We start from the raw sequence: 18,962 nt of genomic DNA on the forward strand, positions 1-18,962 counted from the left end.
ATGTGAGGTCATAATATCAATCACTGGTCTGTCTGGCATGGAAGCATGTCATGGTAATAAGCTGTCACACCAATGGACATGGACCTTCACTCACTACCAGACCCCACTGACATAGCTAGATGTAGTCTCTTCCCCCACTACCAGACCCCACTGACATAGCTAGATGTAGTCTCTTCCCCCGTGGACATGGGCCTTCACTCACTACCAGACCCCACTGACACAGCTAGATGTAGTCTCTTCCCCTGGGGACATGGGCCTTCACTCACTACCAGACCCCACTGACATAGCTAGATGTAGTCTCTTCCCCCGTGGACATGGGCCTTCACTCACTACCAGACCCCACTGACACAGCTAGATGTAGTCTCTTCCCCTGGGGACATGGGCCTTCACTCACTACCAGACCCCACTGACATAGCTAGATGTAGTCTCTTCCCCCGTGGACATGGACCTTCACTCACTACCAGACCCCACTGACATAGCTAGATGTAGTCTCTTCCCCCGTGGACATGGACCTTCACTCACTACCAGACCCCACTGACATAGCTAGATGTAGTCTCTTCCCCCGTGGACATGGACCTTCACTCACTACCAGACCCCACTGACATAGCTAGATGTAGTCTCTTCCCCCGTGGACATGGACCTTCACTCACTACCAGACCCCACTGACATAGCTAGATGTAGTCTCTTCCCCCGTGGACATGGACCTTCACTCACTACCAGACCCCACTGACACAGCTAGATGTAGTCTCTTCCCCCACTACCAGACCCCACTGACATAGCTAGGTGTAGTCTCTTCTCCTGTGGATATCGGCCTTCACTCACTACCAGACCCCACTGACATAGCTAGGTGTAGTCTCTTCCCCTGTGGATATCGGCCTTCACTCACTACCAGACCCCACTGACATAGCTAGGTGTAGTCTCTTCTCCTGTGGATATCGGCCTTCACTCACTACCAGACCCCTATAAAACAGCTAGATGTAGTCTCTTCCCCTGGGGACATGGGCCTTCACTCACTACCAGACCCCTATAAAACAGCTAGATGTAGTCTCTTCCCCTGGGGACATGGGCCTTCACTCACTACCAGACCCCTATAAAACAGCTAGATGTAGTCTCTTCCCCTGGGGACATGGGCCTTCACTCACTACCAGACCCCACTGACATAGCTAGGTGTAGTCTCTTCCCCTGGGGACATGGGCCTTCACTCACTACCAGACCCCACTGACATAGCTAGGTGTAGTCTCTTCCCCTGGGGACATGGGCCTTCACTCACTACCAGACCCCACTGACATAGCTAGGTGTAGTCTCTTCCCCTGGGGACATGGGCCTTCACTCACTACCAGACCCCACTAAAACAGCTAGATGTAGTCTCTTCCCCTGTGGACATGGGCCTTCACTCACTACCAAACCCCACTGACACAGCTAGATGTAGTCTCTTCCCCTGTGGATATGGGCCTTCACTCACTACCAGACCCCACTGACACAGCTAGGTGTAGTCTCTTCCCCTCCCCATCAGTCACGAGTTGATACACTGCCGCTGTGAAACTTGACACCAAAATCCAGCTGGAGTATTCAAAAGTGGGAGGTATGCTGCAACAGAGTAGAATGACACACTTTGTGCCAAGTCATCCCATCCATTGTATGTGATACAGGTTTAATGCTTGTCAGGCCTGTGTCTGAAAGCAAACTCACAAGGACCATTTGAGACGGTCATTCACAATCACTGAAATTAAAACACTTCACCCAGACATTTACAGCTGAAACCACCAAGCTCTTTGAGAAGTGTCATGTACAAGAGAACAACACTGTCACATTCGATGTTTTTATTTACAAGGCACATTGTGTCAGCAACACGAAATAATTCTCCAGCTCAACAAGAAGCTGTAACGATTACAATAATAAAACTCTTCACAAAATACATATAGATAGACATAAGGAGGTACTGTTTCCACGCCTCTGTTTGAGCACTCATTTCAATCCCCGAGTCAACGCATGACAGAAATTCACATGTAATTTATAACAATCTCTTTCAGTCAATACCATGCTGTGATATGTCATAATATACCGGTAGTGATAAGCTGTGAGAAAAACAGAACGAGTGGTCAAAAGGAAAACCTATATGGAATGTGAGGTGAGGTATACTGCTTGGAGAGGAGCATCTTCCAGCCTGAACACATCCTGCACACTGGTGATGCGGTACAGGAGGAACGATGGTCCTAAATACAATCTCTTCATCATTCAAACTGACAGATGACAACAGCACTTGATGTGGCTGCTAGACTGATGTGATAAATGCTTTTATGAAATTACTTGAGTGCTTGAAAAACGATTAAAGGTTTCATACTTCAGAACATTTACTGATGTAAAACTTCCGGTGTACAAAGCTGAACCTTCTCCCGAGTTCTTCGCTTGGGAAGGTTTGGCCTAGGCCAGTTCTTCCCCTAGTGAGAAATATCCTATGCCAGTTCTTCCCCGCCCCTGGCCAGATCTTCCCCCTCGGGAGTGAAGAGTTCTGGGAAGCAAGCATATCTTTCTTTTTATCCCCCCCAGCATACAATGTCATCATCTGGTCGGTCTGTCCATATTTAGTTTCCAGATCAAAACTGTGAAGGATTTTCCATCAACACTTGGTACATATATATAACCAGGGGCTGAAGTGGTTCCTTTTGCTATTTAGGGATGTTTAGAATTTTTATTTTATTCCTGTTTCCATGGCAACAAGTTTAACTTAGACTCTGTTCCTAGTGGTGTGTTTGTCTGGACCATATCTCTAAAAAGTAAAACTAATAGGTATTCTTTCATGAAACTTTGCACACACAAAGACCAGGTTGTCAACTGGTGCCTTTTGCTATTTAGGGATTTTTAAATTTTTTATATTTCATTTCACGGCAACAAGTTTGACATTGACATAGAAATACAAAGTTCCGAATATCAATTCAGTGGTCAGTGGTATTGTTTTAAATGTTCAATAACTACTCTTGTATACAGACAGTTCAGATATAAATTTTTCATCACGCTGGACAGTCAGATGATCTCTCCGACCTGAAGTCATATGGGGGAAGGTCCAACCAAGATGGGGAAGGTCCAACCAAGATGGGGAAGAACCAGCCAAAACAGAAGAGAAGATTTGGCCCAGGCGGGATCTTCCCGACCTGAAGTCATATGGGGGAAGGTCTGGCTAAGATGGGGAGGAACTGTCCTAGGCCAAATGTTCCCTGGTGAAGAACTGGCCTGGGGGTTGTTTCAGCCCGGTATAGATGTGGACACTTCAACAAGAGTACATCTTAATGATGGTACTCATATCTCATGTCAAGCTTTTTTAATTGGACATTTGATACATCCAAAAATATCATATACTAATATCACATACTAACCATATCACAATATCTCCAATATGTATTTAAGATATGGATTTCAATTATCTAAAATTCCATCGATTATATTTCAATATACTATCTTCAACATGAAGATTATGTAAAATACTTGGCACATATTTATTTCAATTAAAAAAAAAAGAACAACTATTTGTTGTTCACAACCTATATGTCTTAAACACATAGGACATGAAAGCAAGCATAAACATGAACCACTTAGTGTTGTTAAACACTGTAAACACTGCCAGCATTAGCCCAGGTGTGACTAATACCTTCTGGAAGTGTAGTCTTCACAGCTGTTTGGACAAGTAGTTGATTTTGTAATTTTGCAATTCACATTTAGTAATGTGTAATTTTTGTGAATAAATATGACTGTTCTGGAGTGTCCAGGAAGAAGAGTAATGTTCCTGGACACTGTGGTTGATTCATAAAAACAGAACAGCTTCACTGATAGCGAAAAAAGTTAGTGTTCTGTTGGTTTCTGGCATTCATTGGTGCAGGTCGTAAATGGATATCTCTCTCAAAGAATAGAGTAGAAATAGTTGAGAGAGTTATCCACTGACACTGTAAACATACCATAACTAAACAGCAACTTCACTTTAAGTTAAGTTGATTATAAGGGGATTTCATGTATAGTTGATTGTAAGGTAAGTTCATGTGTAGTTAAATGAGTTTAGTTTCCACTGTGAACCAATCACCAAACTAGTAAGATGTTTGCATTACATCAAAAACAGCAGCGGTCCGATCCCAACCTTTTCCTGAATGCCCCCAAACTTTCCCATCAGAAACATATCATGAACCATGTTAACTTCATCCTTTCCATCAATAAGATACTTGAGGGCTTTCTTTTGCGTGTCAATCAGTTTTTCTTTTGTAATGAGCGGGATTGGTCGCTAGGTTACTGATACTGCCAACCCAACATTGAGGCTGGTTAGTAACTCGCATTCTGATTGGTACGTTAGACTTACCGGTAGTAGTGTAAATAGCCAATCAAATTGGCTACAGAAAACCAAAGGCGTGTAATTTGAAACTGCAATAACCACTGGGATGGATCCAGGGGTTAGTGTAGGTTCACCAAAATGTGAGCCCTGGAGATATAGAGGATGGTTATAAGTACTTCCGGTTTAATGACCTTCACCTTCGATCTCAGCCATGAACTGCCAAGAGATCATTTATATTGATGCAGTTCAACACATTCCAATCATAAATAAGAGGACATTGCTTGTTGCAAGCTCAGCTGGTGTTACAAATGTGAGGTCCCCATACCATACTGACAATACTTCCTGAATGAAACTATTTAAAGTCATTTGAAACAATCATGATAGGTATTGAATCAGAGTTCATCTTAACTGAATGCAAAAACCTTTGATTTTTTTTTTTTTAATCAGAATTTTTCTGAAATTTGAACCATTCGAAAACTTGCCATCTAGTCACCTTGACTTCATGGAGGTGACCCCAACATTGTATGCGATGAGATGATGTATACTAAATTTCACCCTATTCCATTAATAAAAATTTGAGTTTTCGTGTAAACATGCTTTTTGTGACTAGTTCATACTGAGTGACCTTGACCTTCAATGTCATCCAATCACATGCAAGAACATTACTTGTGGTAAACACAGGTGGTACGTGTTACAAACCGAAGTCTTCATTATATTAATTGCAATAATTTTTGAATGAAACTATTTAAGACTCATTTGAATATCCTTTAGAGAAAACTTAATATCTAACACAAGCACGACATGACAGGTAAGTGAGTGAAATTTTCTTATGAACTTATCCAAATTGTTCCATAATTGAACTACAGTGACCTTGACCTTACATGGCCAGAACAGTTGATGCAATGACCTGACCTCCGGACCATGTGTACCAAGTCTCATTCAAATACAGTCATATGTATACCCAAAATGTTGTGAACAGAATGTCATCCAAACATATGTAAGAAAACTTCCCATGGGGGTATATAAAGCAGTCTGTGTTTGGGGAAAAAGGTTGTGGTGGGGTGAGGGCATCAGGACAGCTCAAATTCCTGAATACACATGACGCTTAGTCATGCTATACAACATTAAATGTGAGTCCATTCCTTACAGAGTAGAGGCCTATACAATTTTAACTTTCGAAACAATCTCTCAAACAATACTAGTTGTTAATTGTGAAGATCCTGTTTGTGTTTTTAGTCTGTTAATTTTGGACATGGCAAAGATGTATGGCAGTCTGTAGGATTGCTTTATGGATCAGGATGGTGGCGGTGTGTGCGTGCCGACGCTAATTGTGCCCCACTATCCACTATACCACAACACTGAACGTGTGCTACTACTCATTCAAATAGACTAGTGTGGTCATCATACATCGATAGAGACAAGAAACAACAGCACTTCCCACCTAGCTTCTTCCAGCAGAGGTGTACAACTTTCAAATGCTTACCAAAAAACAAACAAGTTATCATTTTACAAGGCACATTGAAAAGTCACCATTGGCATTGCAGCACATCTGTGTCCCTGACACACAGGATTCATGTAACCAATATCTGTGTGCAGCTCACATACCCACCAGTCCAGGTTGGAGATATCTGCTGAATCTTCTTGAAATTAACAAAAGTGATCAATTTGAACCTGTACATCAACTTGGGATAAATAATCTCTTGTCTAGCACAAGACAGGACCATCATGTGACCAGTGACAACACATCTTCTCGAGGCAAGAGAGTTAACTGACTATAAAAGTTGGGTTTCATTTTGGCTGGACTAACGAGTCTATGCATAGTCCAATCAAATTCATGCAACGAAATCGAAATCCGGTTCGTAAACTGTCGTGTAGATTTCAGTCGATTACATGATTTGCAAAGCATGTGCACCGCTAACTCATCAACAGATATTTTCCAAATCTTTCCTTGTTTTTAATTAAGGTTGCTCACATGATTTGATGCATTTTGCGATGTAAGACCCGTTTTATCACAATATAGATCATGATTATCGATCAGATCGTCCTGACTGGGTGCCACCATTTTGTTTGAAGCAAATGCAAGTGATACGAGAGGTGGAATCTGATTGGTTCATGGGAGAGGCTTAGAAGGGACATAATGGGTAATAGACACTGGTGGCGCTACGATCAAGCCCATGAATTCCAGCCTAGTTCGGCAAGGGTGGAAACTGGACTTTTAAAGTCAGTTAACTCGCTTGCCTTGGGAAGATGGTGACAACCCTTCTATCAAACAGACGCATGGTACAGGAGGAGCCTCTGGTGGCCACACACAACACTGCTGATATGATGAAAGCACAAAAAATGTCAATGACAAACATGACAAAAGTAGAAGAGCTAGCATGCTTCTATTCTATTACAGGTCCCATTTCTACAATTGTGGACATGTTCAGAAAATGACAGTCACCACTATGTAGATACTACACTGTTTAGAAAACGGGGCAAAACAGGAGTGATTACCATTGAATGACTAAAGGCCACAAGCTTGTTTTTGCTGGGATTGCAAATTTGGGAAAGTTGAAATAATTTTACTTTCTCAATCAACAGAAATTCACTTTTCTCATCAATCTTATTGAAGCACATGTTACAAGCAAAGATGATTAACTTCAAAAATAATTTACTGGAAATATTAATTACTCTGGTCTATTAATGACCCCTTGTCCCAACAAAAATACAGCCATAACTGGTAACCAAGCAACACAACACATGTTTCGTAAATAACCATATCCTTTTGGAACAGAATAGAATCGATCTCTGAACAGTTTCAAATTGAAAGATCTTACTGAGACAGATACAAACTCCAGCAAATAGATCTCAGAAAATGAAAACCTATTTCATTATTAAATCTAGTTTTTAAATATTATTTTGGCAAAACTATTGTGAGGAAATAGCAAGATAGAACACAATGTACAAGTGTCCAGGCTTCTCTATGCCATGGTTCCCACAAGACACTACACGCTCACAGGGCAGACTGACAATATGGCAAGACCAATGGAAGAGAGCCCAGATATGATACTGGCCATAGTGAATGTACATATAAAACAGTAAAACACAAGTCTAGTAGAACAGATACAACATACATTAATTCCCTCTTTGAAAGCCTTTCTTTGACAAACTGAAACAGTTAAATGTAATGAGTTTGAATCAAAATTAACATAGTTACTGTCTATCAATGTTTGCCTAACCATTGTCCAAAGACAGCCATTTTGGTGTTTCCACCACAAGATACAACCTGAGAGCATGTAAATCTGGTGTTTCTCATCTCCCACAGCTCCTGCACTACAGTCCAGCACAAAAACGCAACAGGTTTTACTATCTAGACATTTGCCTGGTTCAACATGTATTTTCTGCCTTGGTCCCTGTTCCACAAACTATCTTAGCAATCAAAGCTATCTACGATCGTTATAGCCTATGTTAACATATGGGAGCTACATATCATCATAGCCCTAACATGGTTTTTGTGGAACAGCGTCCAGGATCATTAATTAACAAATTTACCAGATCATAAATACATACAATGCAAGTATAATTGAAGAACTATATTTTCCTTTTAAGCTTTCCAAGTTTTCTCACTACTGATAGAGCAACCATTGACCTTCCATAGTAGGACAAGAAAACAAATTGTCAACGATTCTTACACATACATGTATCTTGAATAGAAATCTCATCAGATGTATTCTAAACAAAATTGATTTTTTTCACCCAACCCTTGATTTTTCTAAAGTTGAGCATGGTGATTAGACAGAAAATAATATGGATGGACTTACACAGAATAGCCAGCAAGGAATAGAAAAAATTTGCAAACACTGTCTGACCATACAAGAGAGAAATGTCAACCATACGGTAACACAATATCACAACACCATAAACAACAAGGTATATCCAGGCATAAATTCCAAGGACCAAATCTGAAACTATAACTGAGGCTAAAGACCTGCCATCAAAGTATGTAGTCAACATATCCAGTGATGATAATTGTTTATCATTTTGACAACAGACAGCCAACAAAACTTTCACAACACCAAAAAGTGCCTTTTGGTTGGTTCTTTAAAAAAACATTAGATTTGTAATACATATCACAGGGATATTCATGCAGTACAAATTCAATAGTAAGCATTAGTTTGTCCAAACTATATTCCACACAGGAAGAATCTCCGGATCATCTAACGACAACTATTGTCTGCTAGCCCAATAGTCACACCTATAGATACACTTCATCTGGCAAAGGAGACAAGACTGCAGTGTACTGCTAAACTCATGCCTGTTAATAAGGCGATGCTTCTGTGTTGTCATGGTAATCAGTGGTACATGGATCTACATCTAGACCTGGCTATTATCATCCATATAGATGTTTGAATCAGCACTATTCAGGCAGTCTGATTGGCCCAAAGACAGATGACATACAATGTCTTCATCAGTGAGAATGAGTTACTCTATAAACAGAACTGCTGAGGCAAGATGACATGGTACATCCCACCTGTTTGTACGACACTACTGCTTCGTAACACAGCAATGGGTTACAGGAAAACCTTGCACAGTCATTCATCCCCTTTAGACAACGTAACCCACAAACTGGCACTATGTCATTGGCTGGTCAATCTACTGATCAGCTTATATACAAACAGCAGCTAACACTGGTAGAGTCGAGCACTTGTACCAGCTGATACAGGAATAAGAATCACATACTCCTGATGCTCATCACCAGCAAATCTTTTCTGTGGTTGTACTCCGGGGTGTTGGATAACTTAACCTGACATGTTTGTGACTTGTCAAGCCACATGTCCGACATGTCTAAAGGTGCCCCCTTTCACGGTGGGCTACTACAAGACCCTGATCTTGTTGCAGGGGGCATACAATCCTTCCAAGTACATTGGACATAACATCCTGCCAAGTCTGGCCATTGTTTTTGAGGAACTCTATCAAATGCTGACATTACAACACAAATGCTTCGACCATGCATGTCCTACAAATCACGAGTACAAAGCTAAATATCTCTCAATATCAAAGACCAAAATGGCATATTTCTCCTTTTGCATTTCATTTGAAAAACATTCATGAAATATAATGAAGGTCATCAAGAAATCACATAATGCCGTGTATGAATAACATGATAGCACAAAAGAGCTAATATCTGAACACAATAAAATTGTGGTAATGAACATTTTGTTCCCAATAATTATGCAAGAACAGGGGAGAATTATACAATTATGAGATCACAAAATAATGAAAAGACATAACTGATATCGGACGGACCCATCTTTTGTTTCACATCATGTTGACAGCAAGGACACAAACACAACCCACTGGTCCAAGGTGCTGCAGTTAGCTGTGCACAGTTGCCTCCCTTAGCTCTCTGGATCAGCTGATCATGTGTTCAAATCCAAGATTCACATTGATTTGATCCTTCTCTGTCAGCACCATATCAGTGCCTGTTTGTTTCACCAAATGAGACTATATATGCCAGCTTTGTCAAGTAAGGACTACCCTAATATCAGACTGATATGCTGCACAATGTAACTGAAATACTGTTCAAAGTGGTGTAAAACCAACTTACCCTCTGATAAGATCTCCAACAGTAATCAAGATAAAACTATTGGGAAAGAAGCATATACACTATATGAAAGGAGAAAACAATAATCACATGTCCTGAACTATACAGCTATACTAGAAATGTGTGGATCAAACCTATGCCACCAGTGTGACAACTAGGAAGATGTTATTAGGCCTACAGATAGTGGGCAGCAGGGAGTGCCACCTGTGTTCACATGCATATGAGACAGTTATAAGGCTGAACAATGGTAAAACATTTTAGGCACAACTTTAGCTTCTGTACAGTAACAACAACAGTGCCAACACAGGCAGCCAGAGTCCATATTATATTTGACAGGGAGTTGTTTTAGTGACAAAGATTGACATTTCAAACCTGTTTGAAACATACTAAAAATGACATTTTCCATCCAGATATACTAGAAGAGAGCGCTGGGAATGATCATCGATACCAACAAGTCAACACTAATGTAAACATACTGCGAACTAAAACCACTGTCAGTATCTACGGGCAACAGCACTTGAACAACAGTAATCAACATTGTGTTCACTTGGGCATATTAGACAAGAAAACACTTACCATACTTGCTGTAAACAGCACCCTTGGCATTTAGAAAATTGAAAGAGGGGGACGCTTATTCATAACATAGATAAGTCGTTATCAAAGATTAAGCAGTAGAAAACAGGCATAGTTCAGACTGTTATGTATTATGTATATTTCTAGTATAGTGCCAAGCACTGATTACTTCAAGACAGGTCTAGAAGTAAGTCAGGAGTGCTTAAATATGGCGAAAACAGAACATCAAACAGGTGAATGAACAAAACAGACAAATGAATTTGGCAAGAGACAAGTGATACACTCAAGGCCATAAGTGTAAATTATGTTCAGCTGCACACAGTTGTCACACCAGCTTATGTTCAGCTGAGCATGGCTGTGTCATACCAGCTTAGGTTCAGCTGCACACAGCAATGTCACACAACCTAGTGTTTTGCTGCACACAGCAGTGTCACATTACCTAGTGTTCAGCTGCACACTGCAGTGTCACATTACCTAGTGTTCAGCTGCACACAGCAGTGTCTGACTATCTTATGTTCAGCTGCACACAGCAGTGTCTGACTATCTTATGTTCAGCTGCACACAGCAGTGTCACACAACTTTATGTTCAGCTGCACACTGCAGTGTCACACTACCTTATGTTCTGCTGCACACAGCAGTGTCACATTATCTTATATTCAGCTGCAAACTGCAGTGTCACACTACCTTATGGTCAGCTGCACACTGCAGTGTCACACTACCTAATGTTCAGCTGCACACTGCAGTGTCACTACCTAGTGTTCTGCTGCAAACTGCAGTGTCACTACCTAGTGTTCTGCTGCACACTGCAGTGTCACACTACCTAGTGTTCAGCTGCAAACTGCAGTGTCACACTACCTTATGTTCAGCTGCACACTGCAGTGTCACACAACCTAGTGTTTTGCTGCACACTGCAGTGTCACACTACCTAATGTCCAGCTGCAAACTGCAGTGTCACACTACCTTATGTTCAGCTGCACACTGCAGTGTCACACTACCTTTTGTTCAGCTGCACACTGCAGTGTCACACTACCTTATGTTCAGCTGCACACTGCAGTGTCACACAACCTAGTGTTTTGCTGCACACTGCAGTGTCACTACCTTATGTTCAACTGCAAACTGCAGTGTCACACTACCTAGAGTTCTGCTGCACACAGCAGTGTCACACTACCTAATATTCAGCTGCACACTGCAGTGTCACACTACCTTATGTTCAGCTGCACACTGCAGTGTCACACTACCTTATGGTCAGCTGCACACTGCAGTGTCACACTACCTTATGGTCAGCTGCACACAGCAGTGTCAAACTATCTTATGTTCAGCTGCACATAGCAGTGTCACATTATCTTATATTCAGCTGCAAACTGCAGTGTCACACTACCTTATGGTCAGCTGCACACTGCAGTGTCACACTACCTAATGTTCAGCTGCACACTGCAGTGTCACATTACCTAGTGTTCTGCTGCACACTGCAGTGTCACACTACCTTTTGTTCAGCTGCACACTGCAGTGTCACACTACCTAATGTTCAGCTGCACACTGCAGTGTCACATTACCTAGTGTTCTGCTGCACACTGCAGTGTCACACTACCTAGTGTTCAGCTGCAAACTGCAGTGTCACACTACCTTTTGTTCAGCTGCACACTGCAGTGTCACACTACCTAATGTTCAGCTGCACACTGCAGTGTCACATTACCTAGTGTTCTGCTGCACACTGCAGTGTCACACTACCTAGTGTTCAGCTGCAAACTGCAGTGTCACACTACCTTATGTTCAGCTGCACACAGCAGTGTCACACTACCTTTTGTTCAGCTGCACACTGCATTGTCACACTACCTTATGTTCTGCTGCACACAGCAGTGTCACACTACCTAGTGTTCAGCTGCACATAGCAGTGTCACATTATCTTATATTCAGCTGCAAACTGCAGTGTCACACTACCTTATGGTCAGCTGCACACTGCAGTGTCACACTACCAAATGTTCAGCTGCACACTGCAGTGTCACTACCTAGTGTTCTGCTGCACACTGCAGTGTCACACTACCTAGTGTTCAGCTGCAAACTGCAGTGTCACACTACCTTATGTTCAGCTGCACACTGCAGTGTCACACTACCTTTTGTTCAGCTGCACACTGCATTGTCACACTACCTTATGTTCAGCTGCACACTGCAGTGTCACACAACCTAGTGTTTTGCTGCACACATCAGCGTCACACTACCTAATGTTCAGCTGCAAACTGCAGTGTCACACTACCTTATGTTCAGCTGCACACTGCAGTGTCACACTACCTTTTGTTCAGCTGCACACTGCATTGTCACACTACCTTATGTTCAGCTGCACACTGCAGTGTCACACAACCTAGTGTTTTGCTGCACACATCAGTGTCACTCTACCTTATGTTCAACTGCAAACTGCAGTGTCACACTACCTAGTGTTCTGCTGCACACAGCAGTGTCACACTACCTTATGGTCAGCTGCACACTGCAGTGTCACACTATCAGTGTTCAGCTGCAGTGTCACTCTACCTTATGTTCAGCCGTCTTCATGACATACCATGGCAGATATTGGGCAAGAAATTGAACGAAATAGTACATCAACTGACATTGGATATTAGTCTCTGGAGTGAGACATCATTTCTCACAAGCCATCATCAAAACAAGCCATCATCCTCCACACACTAATGAAGACCCAGCAAATATTATATTTTCTGAATTCTAAAAGCAAACTAATATCTGGGACATTCTGTTCTGTTTATATTACATACAACCTATGAATATCAAGCTGACACTACCACAGAAATCACAATCTTCTTACTTGTTTACTTTGAACAGTATGATGTCTCAGAGTCATCTACTCTTACAAAAAAATCTGCAAATACACTTACCTACAAGAAGTAAGCAATCGTGACCTCACTAAAATCCTTTCTTGCAGTGATACAGCACCATCAGAACATACATCATTTGTTCATGTTTCTAAACTAAGAGATTGATGATTACAATAACGCTAGTATTTGTAACTCATATGCAAACCTGTTACAAGTATGTAACAATACTGACATGAATTTGTCATGCAAAGTAGGTCACAGTGACATAATTATGGTTGTAGTACCAATGGGTAACTAAAACATAATGATATGAATATTCAGCATGGCTTTTAGAAATATCAGATACTAGACAGTCTCTGAACTAGCTAGCATAAATGACGTAAAGAATCACTTTCAGTGACCTTGACCTTATACAAAAGTCAAATCAAATCTACTTAGTTTGGGACTCCGCCTGACATGTCTGTGGGTCAGGTTTCATTTGATCATGCTTACAACATGTTGAGGTGGAATGACAGTGGAAATGACCCAGACCAAAATAAGAGCAACTGTAACATTTACAGCAACATATTCATTGGGCAATATTATGCAGAATTATATCACAATCCTGTAATGAATGAAAATTTCATGATGTCAAAAAAATGGCAGCGACAGGAGGCCATTACAAACAGAAAACTATAGCAGCTCGTCTCCTTTAGTCTGCTCAGATAAATATGACTATCATTTCGATCATAAATATCCATTTCGTTTGTTGACATTCACAAACTCTTGCTGTATATGTGTGAGACTAGCATTTGAGCTTGGCACCTCTGGAGGAATGAACTGAAGAGGCCGAGAATGTCCAAGATGATCCAACTCCAGAGTATATGTGCTGCCTGCATCAACGCCCTTACACTGGTCATTACAGCACTGCCCAAAGTCAGATGGAGCAGGATGGACATGACAACACTTCTGATCCCCACAATGCCTGTGACCTGAGAGGTCGTTAGAACACCTGTTTTGACACTGCATGCCCTCACAGAAGGTTCCACTGTGGAATGGTACTATGGATCTGGAATCATATCCACTTGAGGTTGTATTTTCATTGCAACCCATCAGGGGAGATAACTGTGTTTGATCACCAAAATTCTGATGGTGTGGATTGGTGAACATGTTACCATGGCAATGACATTGATTGGAACATGGCACCATGCTTCCATGGCAACTGTCTGTACTACCAAAGTCTTGTGATGGCAAGTTCTTGCTAAGTGATGACGAGATCATTGGCTCTGCTTCGTGGAATTCCCCCGTGTACTCTCTACCATACATCTGATGAATGTACATGCAGAGATCATGAGTTTCTTCCTCACTTGGCATACTCAAGGTTTGCATTTCTCCACAGGTCAGTTTGTAGACAAGTGTATCAAAGTGGTTCAGGTACAGGCTCCCACTGGGCTCTTCTTCAATCAGACCGATGATGTTCTGGATGCCATATCTCTCAGGATCATCAAAAGTAACATGTACCGAGACAATGGACTGACCAGCCAGGTTGAGCATGTTGAGTCTGTGTAGGGCGTAGTGAGCAACATCCCCAAATGTGCTGTGGCCCTCCAGTGTATCTCCCTCTCTTCCCATCTCCATCAGATTCTTGGAATAGTAGATCAACACAGTACTTGTCTTCAGTCTGTCATTGATCCAGGCAAACTTGTCCTGGAGAAGCTCCTCCCTCTGGTCATCATAGGACTGGATGTTGAGACCATACTTCCGGTGGAGGATGCGGATGTGCTCTGTGACTGCCTGTGTGTATGCTGGACTCTCGGGGTAGTAGATTGGGAAGACACAATGACAACCTGCAACACAACCATGTTCTAAACAACTGCTGGAGCAACGTGGCATCTCAAACTCTCCCATCATCTCAGTTCATAGCAATCTTCATTAACAGTATATATATTTCAAAGTATGAATTGATCCCAGAATAATTTTCCTTTAGATATCTATTTATTTTTACAATGCTACAAATAAGGTGAATTGATATGAAGAATGGAAATACGGAGATGTCAACATATGGAGGAAGTCACACATGGAGAGAGGCACACAGGGACGGCAACACATAGACACACATGGAGAGAGGCACACAGGGACGGCAACACATAGACACACATGGAGAGAGACACACGAAGATGGCAACACATAGACACACATGTAGGGAGGATCACAGAGCGGGAAACACCCAGACACACATCGAGAGAGGCACACAGAGATGGCAACACATAGTCAAACATGGAGAGAGACACACAGAGATGGCAACACATAGTCAAACATGGAGAGAGACACACAGAGATGGCAACACATAGTCAAACATGGAGAGAGGTACATGGAGAGAGGCACACAGAGATGGCAACACATAGACACACATGGAGAGAGACACAGAGATGGCAACACAGAGACAAACATGGAGAGAGGCACACAGAGATGGCAACACAGAGACAAACATGGAGAGAGGCACACGGAGATGGCAACACAGAGACATACATGGAGAGAGGCACACAGAGATGGCAACACATGGTCACAGACACACATGGAGACAGACACACATGGACACAGATATGCATGGAGACAGACACACATGGACATGGACACAGACACACATGGAGACAGACACACATGGACACAGACACATGGAGAGATGCACACAGAGACCTCAACACATACACATATGGAGAGACACACATGAAGATAGACACACATGCAGACAGACATGCATGGACACAGACACACATGGACACAGACACACATGGACACAGACACACATGGACACAGATGCATGGACACAGACACTCAAGGACACACATGGAGATTGACACACATGGAGATAGACACACATGGACACAGATATGCATGGAGACAGACACACATGGACACAGATATGCATGGAGACAGACACACATGGACACAGATATGCATGGAGACAGACACACATGAACATAGACACACATGGACACAGACACTCAAGGACACAGATCCACATGGACACACATGGAGATTGACACACATGGAGATTGACACACATGGACACAGATATGCATGGAGACAGACACACATGGAGACAGACACACATGGACACAAATATGCATGGAGACAGACACACATGGACACAGATATGCATGGGGACAGACACACATGGACACAGATATGCATGGAGACAGACACACATGGACATACACACATGGACACAGATATGCATGGAGACAGACACACATGGACACAGACACTCAAGGACACAGATCCACATGGACACATGGAGATTGACACACATGGAGACAGACACACATGGACACAAATATGCATGGAGACAGACACACATGGACACAGATATGCATGGAGACAGACACACATATACATAGACACACATATGCATGGACACAGACACAGATGGAGACTGACATTCATTGACAAAGATATGCATGGAGAAAGACAGGGACACACACACATGGACACAGATATGCATGGAGAAAGACACAGGGACACAGACACACAGGGACACAAACACACATGGACACAAACACACATGGACACAAACACATGGACACAGACACACATGGAGTCAGATATGCATGGAGACAGACACACATGGACAGATATGCATGGAGAAAGACACACATGGACACTGATATGCATGGAGACAGACACACATGGAGATGAAACACATGGACACAGATATGCATGGAGACAGACACACATGGACATGGACACACATGGACACAGATATGCATGGACACAGACACACATGGACACAGATATGCATGGAGAAAGACACACATGGACACTGACACACATGGAGATAGACACACATGGACACAGACACAAATGGACACAGATATGCATGGAGACAGACACATTGACATAGACACACATGGACATAGACACACATGGACACAGATATGCATGGAGACAGACACATGGACATACACACATGGACATAGACACACATGGACACAGATATGCACAGAGACAGACACATATGGACACAGACACACATGGACACAGATATGCATGGAGACAGACACACATGGAGATAGACATACATGGACACAGACACACATGGACACAGATATGCATGGAGACAGACACACATGGACATGGACACACATGGACACAGATATGCATGGACACAGACACATGGACATAGACACACATGGACACAGATATGCACAGAGACAGACACATATGGACACAGACACACATTGAGATAGACACACATGGACACAGATATGCATGGATATAGATACACATGAACAAAGATATGCATGGATATAGATACACATGAACAAAGATATGCATGGAGATAGACACACATGGAGATGGACACACATGGACACAGACATACATGGACACAGAGATGCATGGAGACATAGCACTGCCTACCCTCATTGTTGACCGGTTCTGGCTGGGAAGTGTTGCGGGGCCAGCAGAACAGACACTTCTCCAGCAGAGGCACAACCACTGAAATACACCAAACCAATAAACACTTGACTGAAAACATTCAGGGCAAGTTTACATGGTTTTGAGGGGGGCAACATTCAAATGATTCAAGTTTACAAGGTTTACTATGAGTGTGGTCAACTCACCTCCTCTACGGAGCCAGAAGAAGACAAGAGATGCCATAGTCAGACACAGGACAAGGGTACATATGACAATGACTGGAATGATGCCAGGTGCCGGTGGTGGTTCTGCAGTCCATGATGGTGCCGGTGGCAGTGATGACACAGGCAGTGCTGCAAATATACTGTCTAGATTTTACAACTGCAAAGATTGATGTATGACTTTGAACCAAAATAAATTCAACAATTACAGCAGGAGGTGCTAAGGTTCACCAGTTTTGTGGATACTTAGAAAAGTTTTAAAGCAAAGTTATGAACAAGGCAGCTAGTTCATCAAAAACATGCATGACACATAACTCCTACATTAATTGCCAAATTCATAATGACTAAAGTGATCGACTGAAGTGATAGTTTCAATATGGTTGCTGACACCTAGTATCAGCTTCACACTAGGCACTGACCATCTAGCATGGTCCACCTCATGGTGCTAGGAGGGGGATCCAATTTCATTCTAAGAGCACTAAAAGCAACAACAACACATGGTAATGGTATCCCTCATTGAATGGGTTGGGGAGTGATGTTGGAGAGGCTATTCACTTACTAATGTATTAGAATCAGATATTTTGGAACAGGAGGGACTGGTTAGTGGTGAGGGATGATAGGAGACAGTGTAGTTAGTATTGATGGGGACTTGTTTAAAGGTTTATTTGTAAGGAAAGTGTTAGAGTCTACAGTTTGATCTTTGACACAAGGGCTATCTAGGGCACTCTAAGGCTGGAAGTGTTTCTAGACATGGGAAGTGTGATATGACTGGCCATACAAGCCCAACTCACAGCAGGGCATGGTGAAAGACTCTGGGGCCTTTATCCAATCATCCAGGCTCTTCTTAGCTTTACTAAATGGGCGGATCTGAAAACATAACACATAGACTACAGGCTCTTCGTAGCTTTACTAAATAGGCAGATCTGAAAACATAACACACAGACTACAGGCTCTTCTTAGCTTTATTAAATGGGCAGATCTGAAAACACAACAACACACAGACTACAGGCTCTTCTTAGCTTTAGTAAATGGGCAGATCTGAAAACATA

The 18,962-nt window shown here is 42.3% G+C and overlaps 1 protein-coding gene across 1 annotated transcript in view; it reads right to left on the reverse strand.

Moving 5' to 3' along the window:
* Positions 1-8,394: 8,394 nt before the first annotated feature.
* LOC124118218 overlaps positions 8,395-18,962 on the reverse strand; it is a 162,491-nt gene continuing 151,923 nt past the window's right edge. Inside the window, exons 8-11 of the mRNA XM_048401469.1 lie at positions 18,705-18,780; positions 17,899-18,045; positions 17,696-17,773; positions 8,395-15,120 (exon numbers count right to left, since the gene is read on the reverse strand). Coding sequence (XP_048257426.1) covers positions 14,021-15,120; positions 17,696-17,773; positions 17,899-18,045; positions 18,705-18,780 — 1,401 coding nt within the window. The 3' untranslated portion in view covers positions 8,395-14,020. The remainder of the gene's footprint in view (positions 15,121-17,695; positions 17,774-17,898; positions 18,046-18,704; positions 18,781-18,962) is intronic.

The sequence above is a fragment of the Haliotis rufescens genome, unplaced genomic scaffold (genome assembly GCF_023055435.1).
Source record: "Haliotis rufescens isolate VD_foot unplaced genomic scaffold, xgHalRufe1.0.p SCAF_22, whole genome shotgun sequence".
Lineage (NCBI taxonomy): Eukaryota > Metazoa > Mollusca > Gastropoda > Lepetellida > Haliotidae > Haliotis > Haliotis rufescens.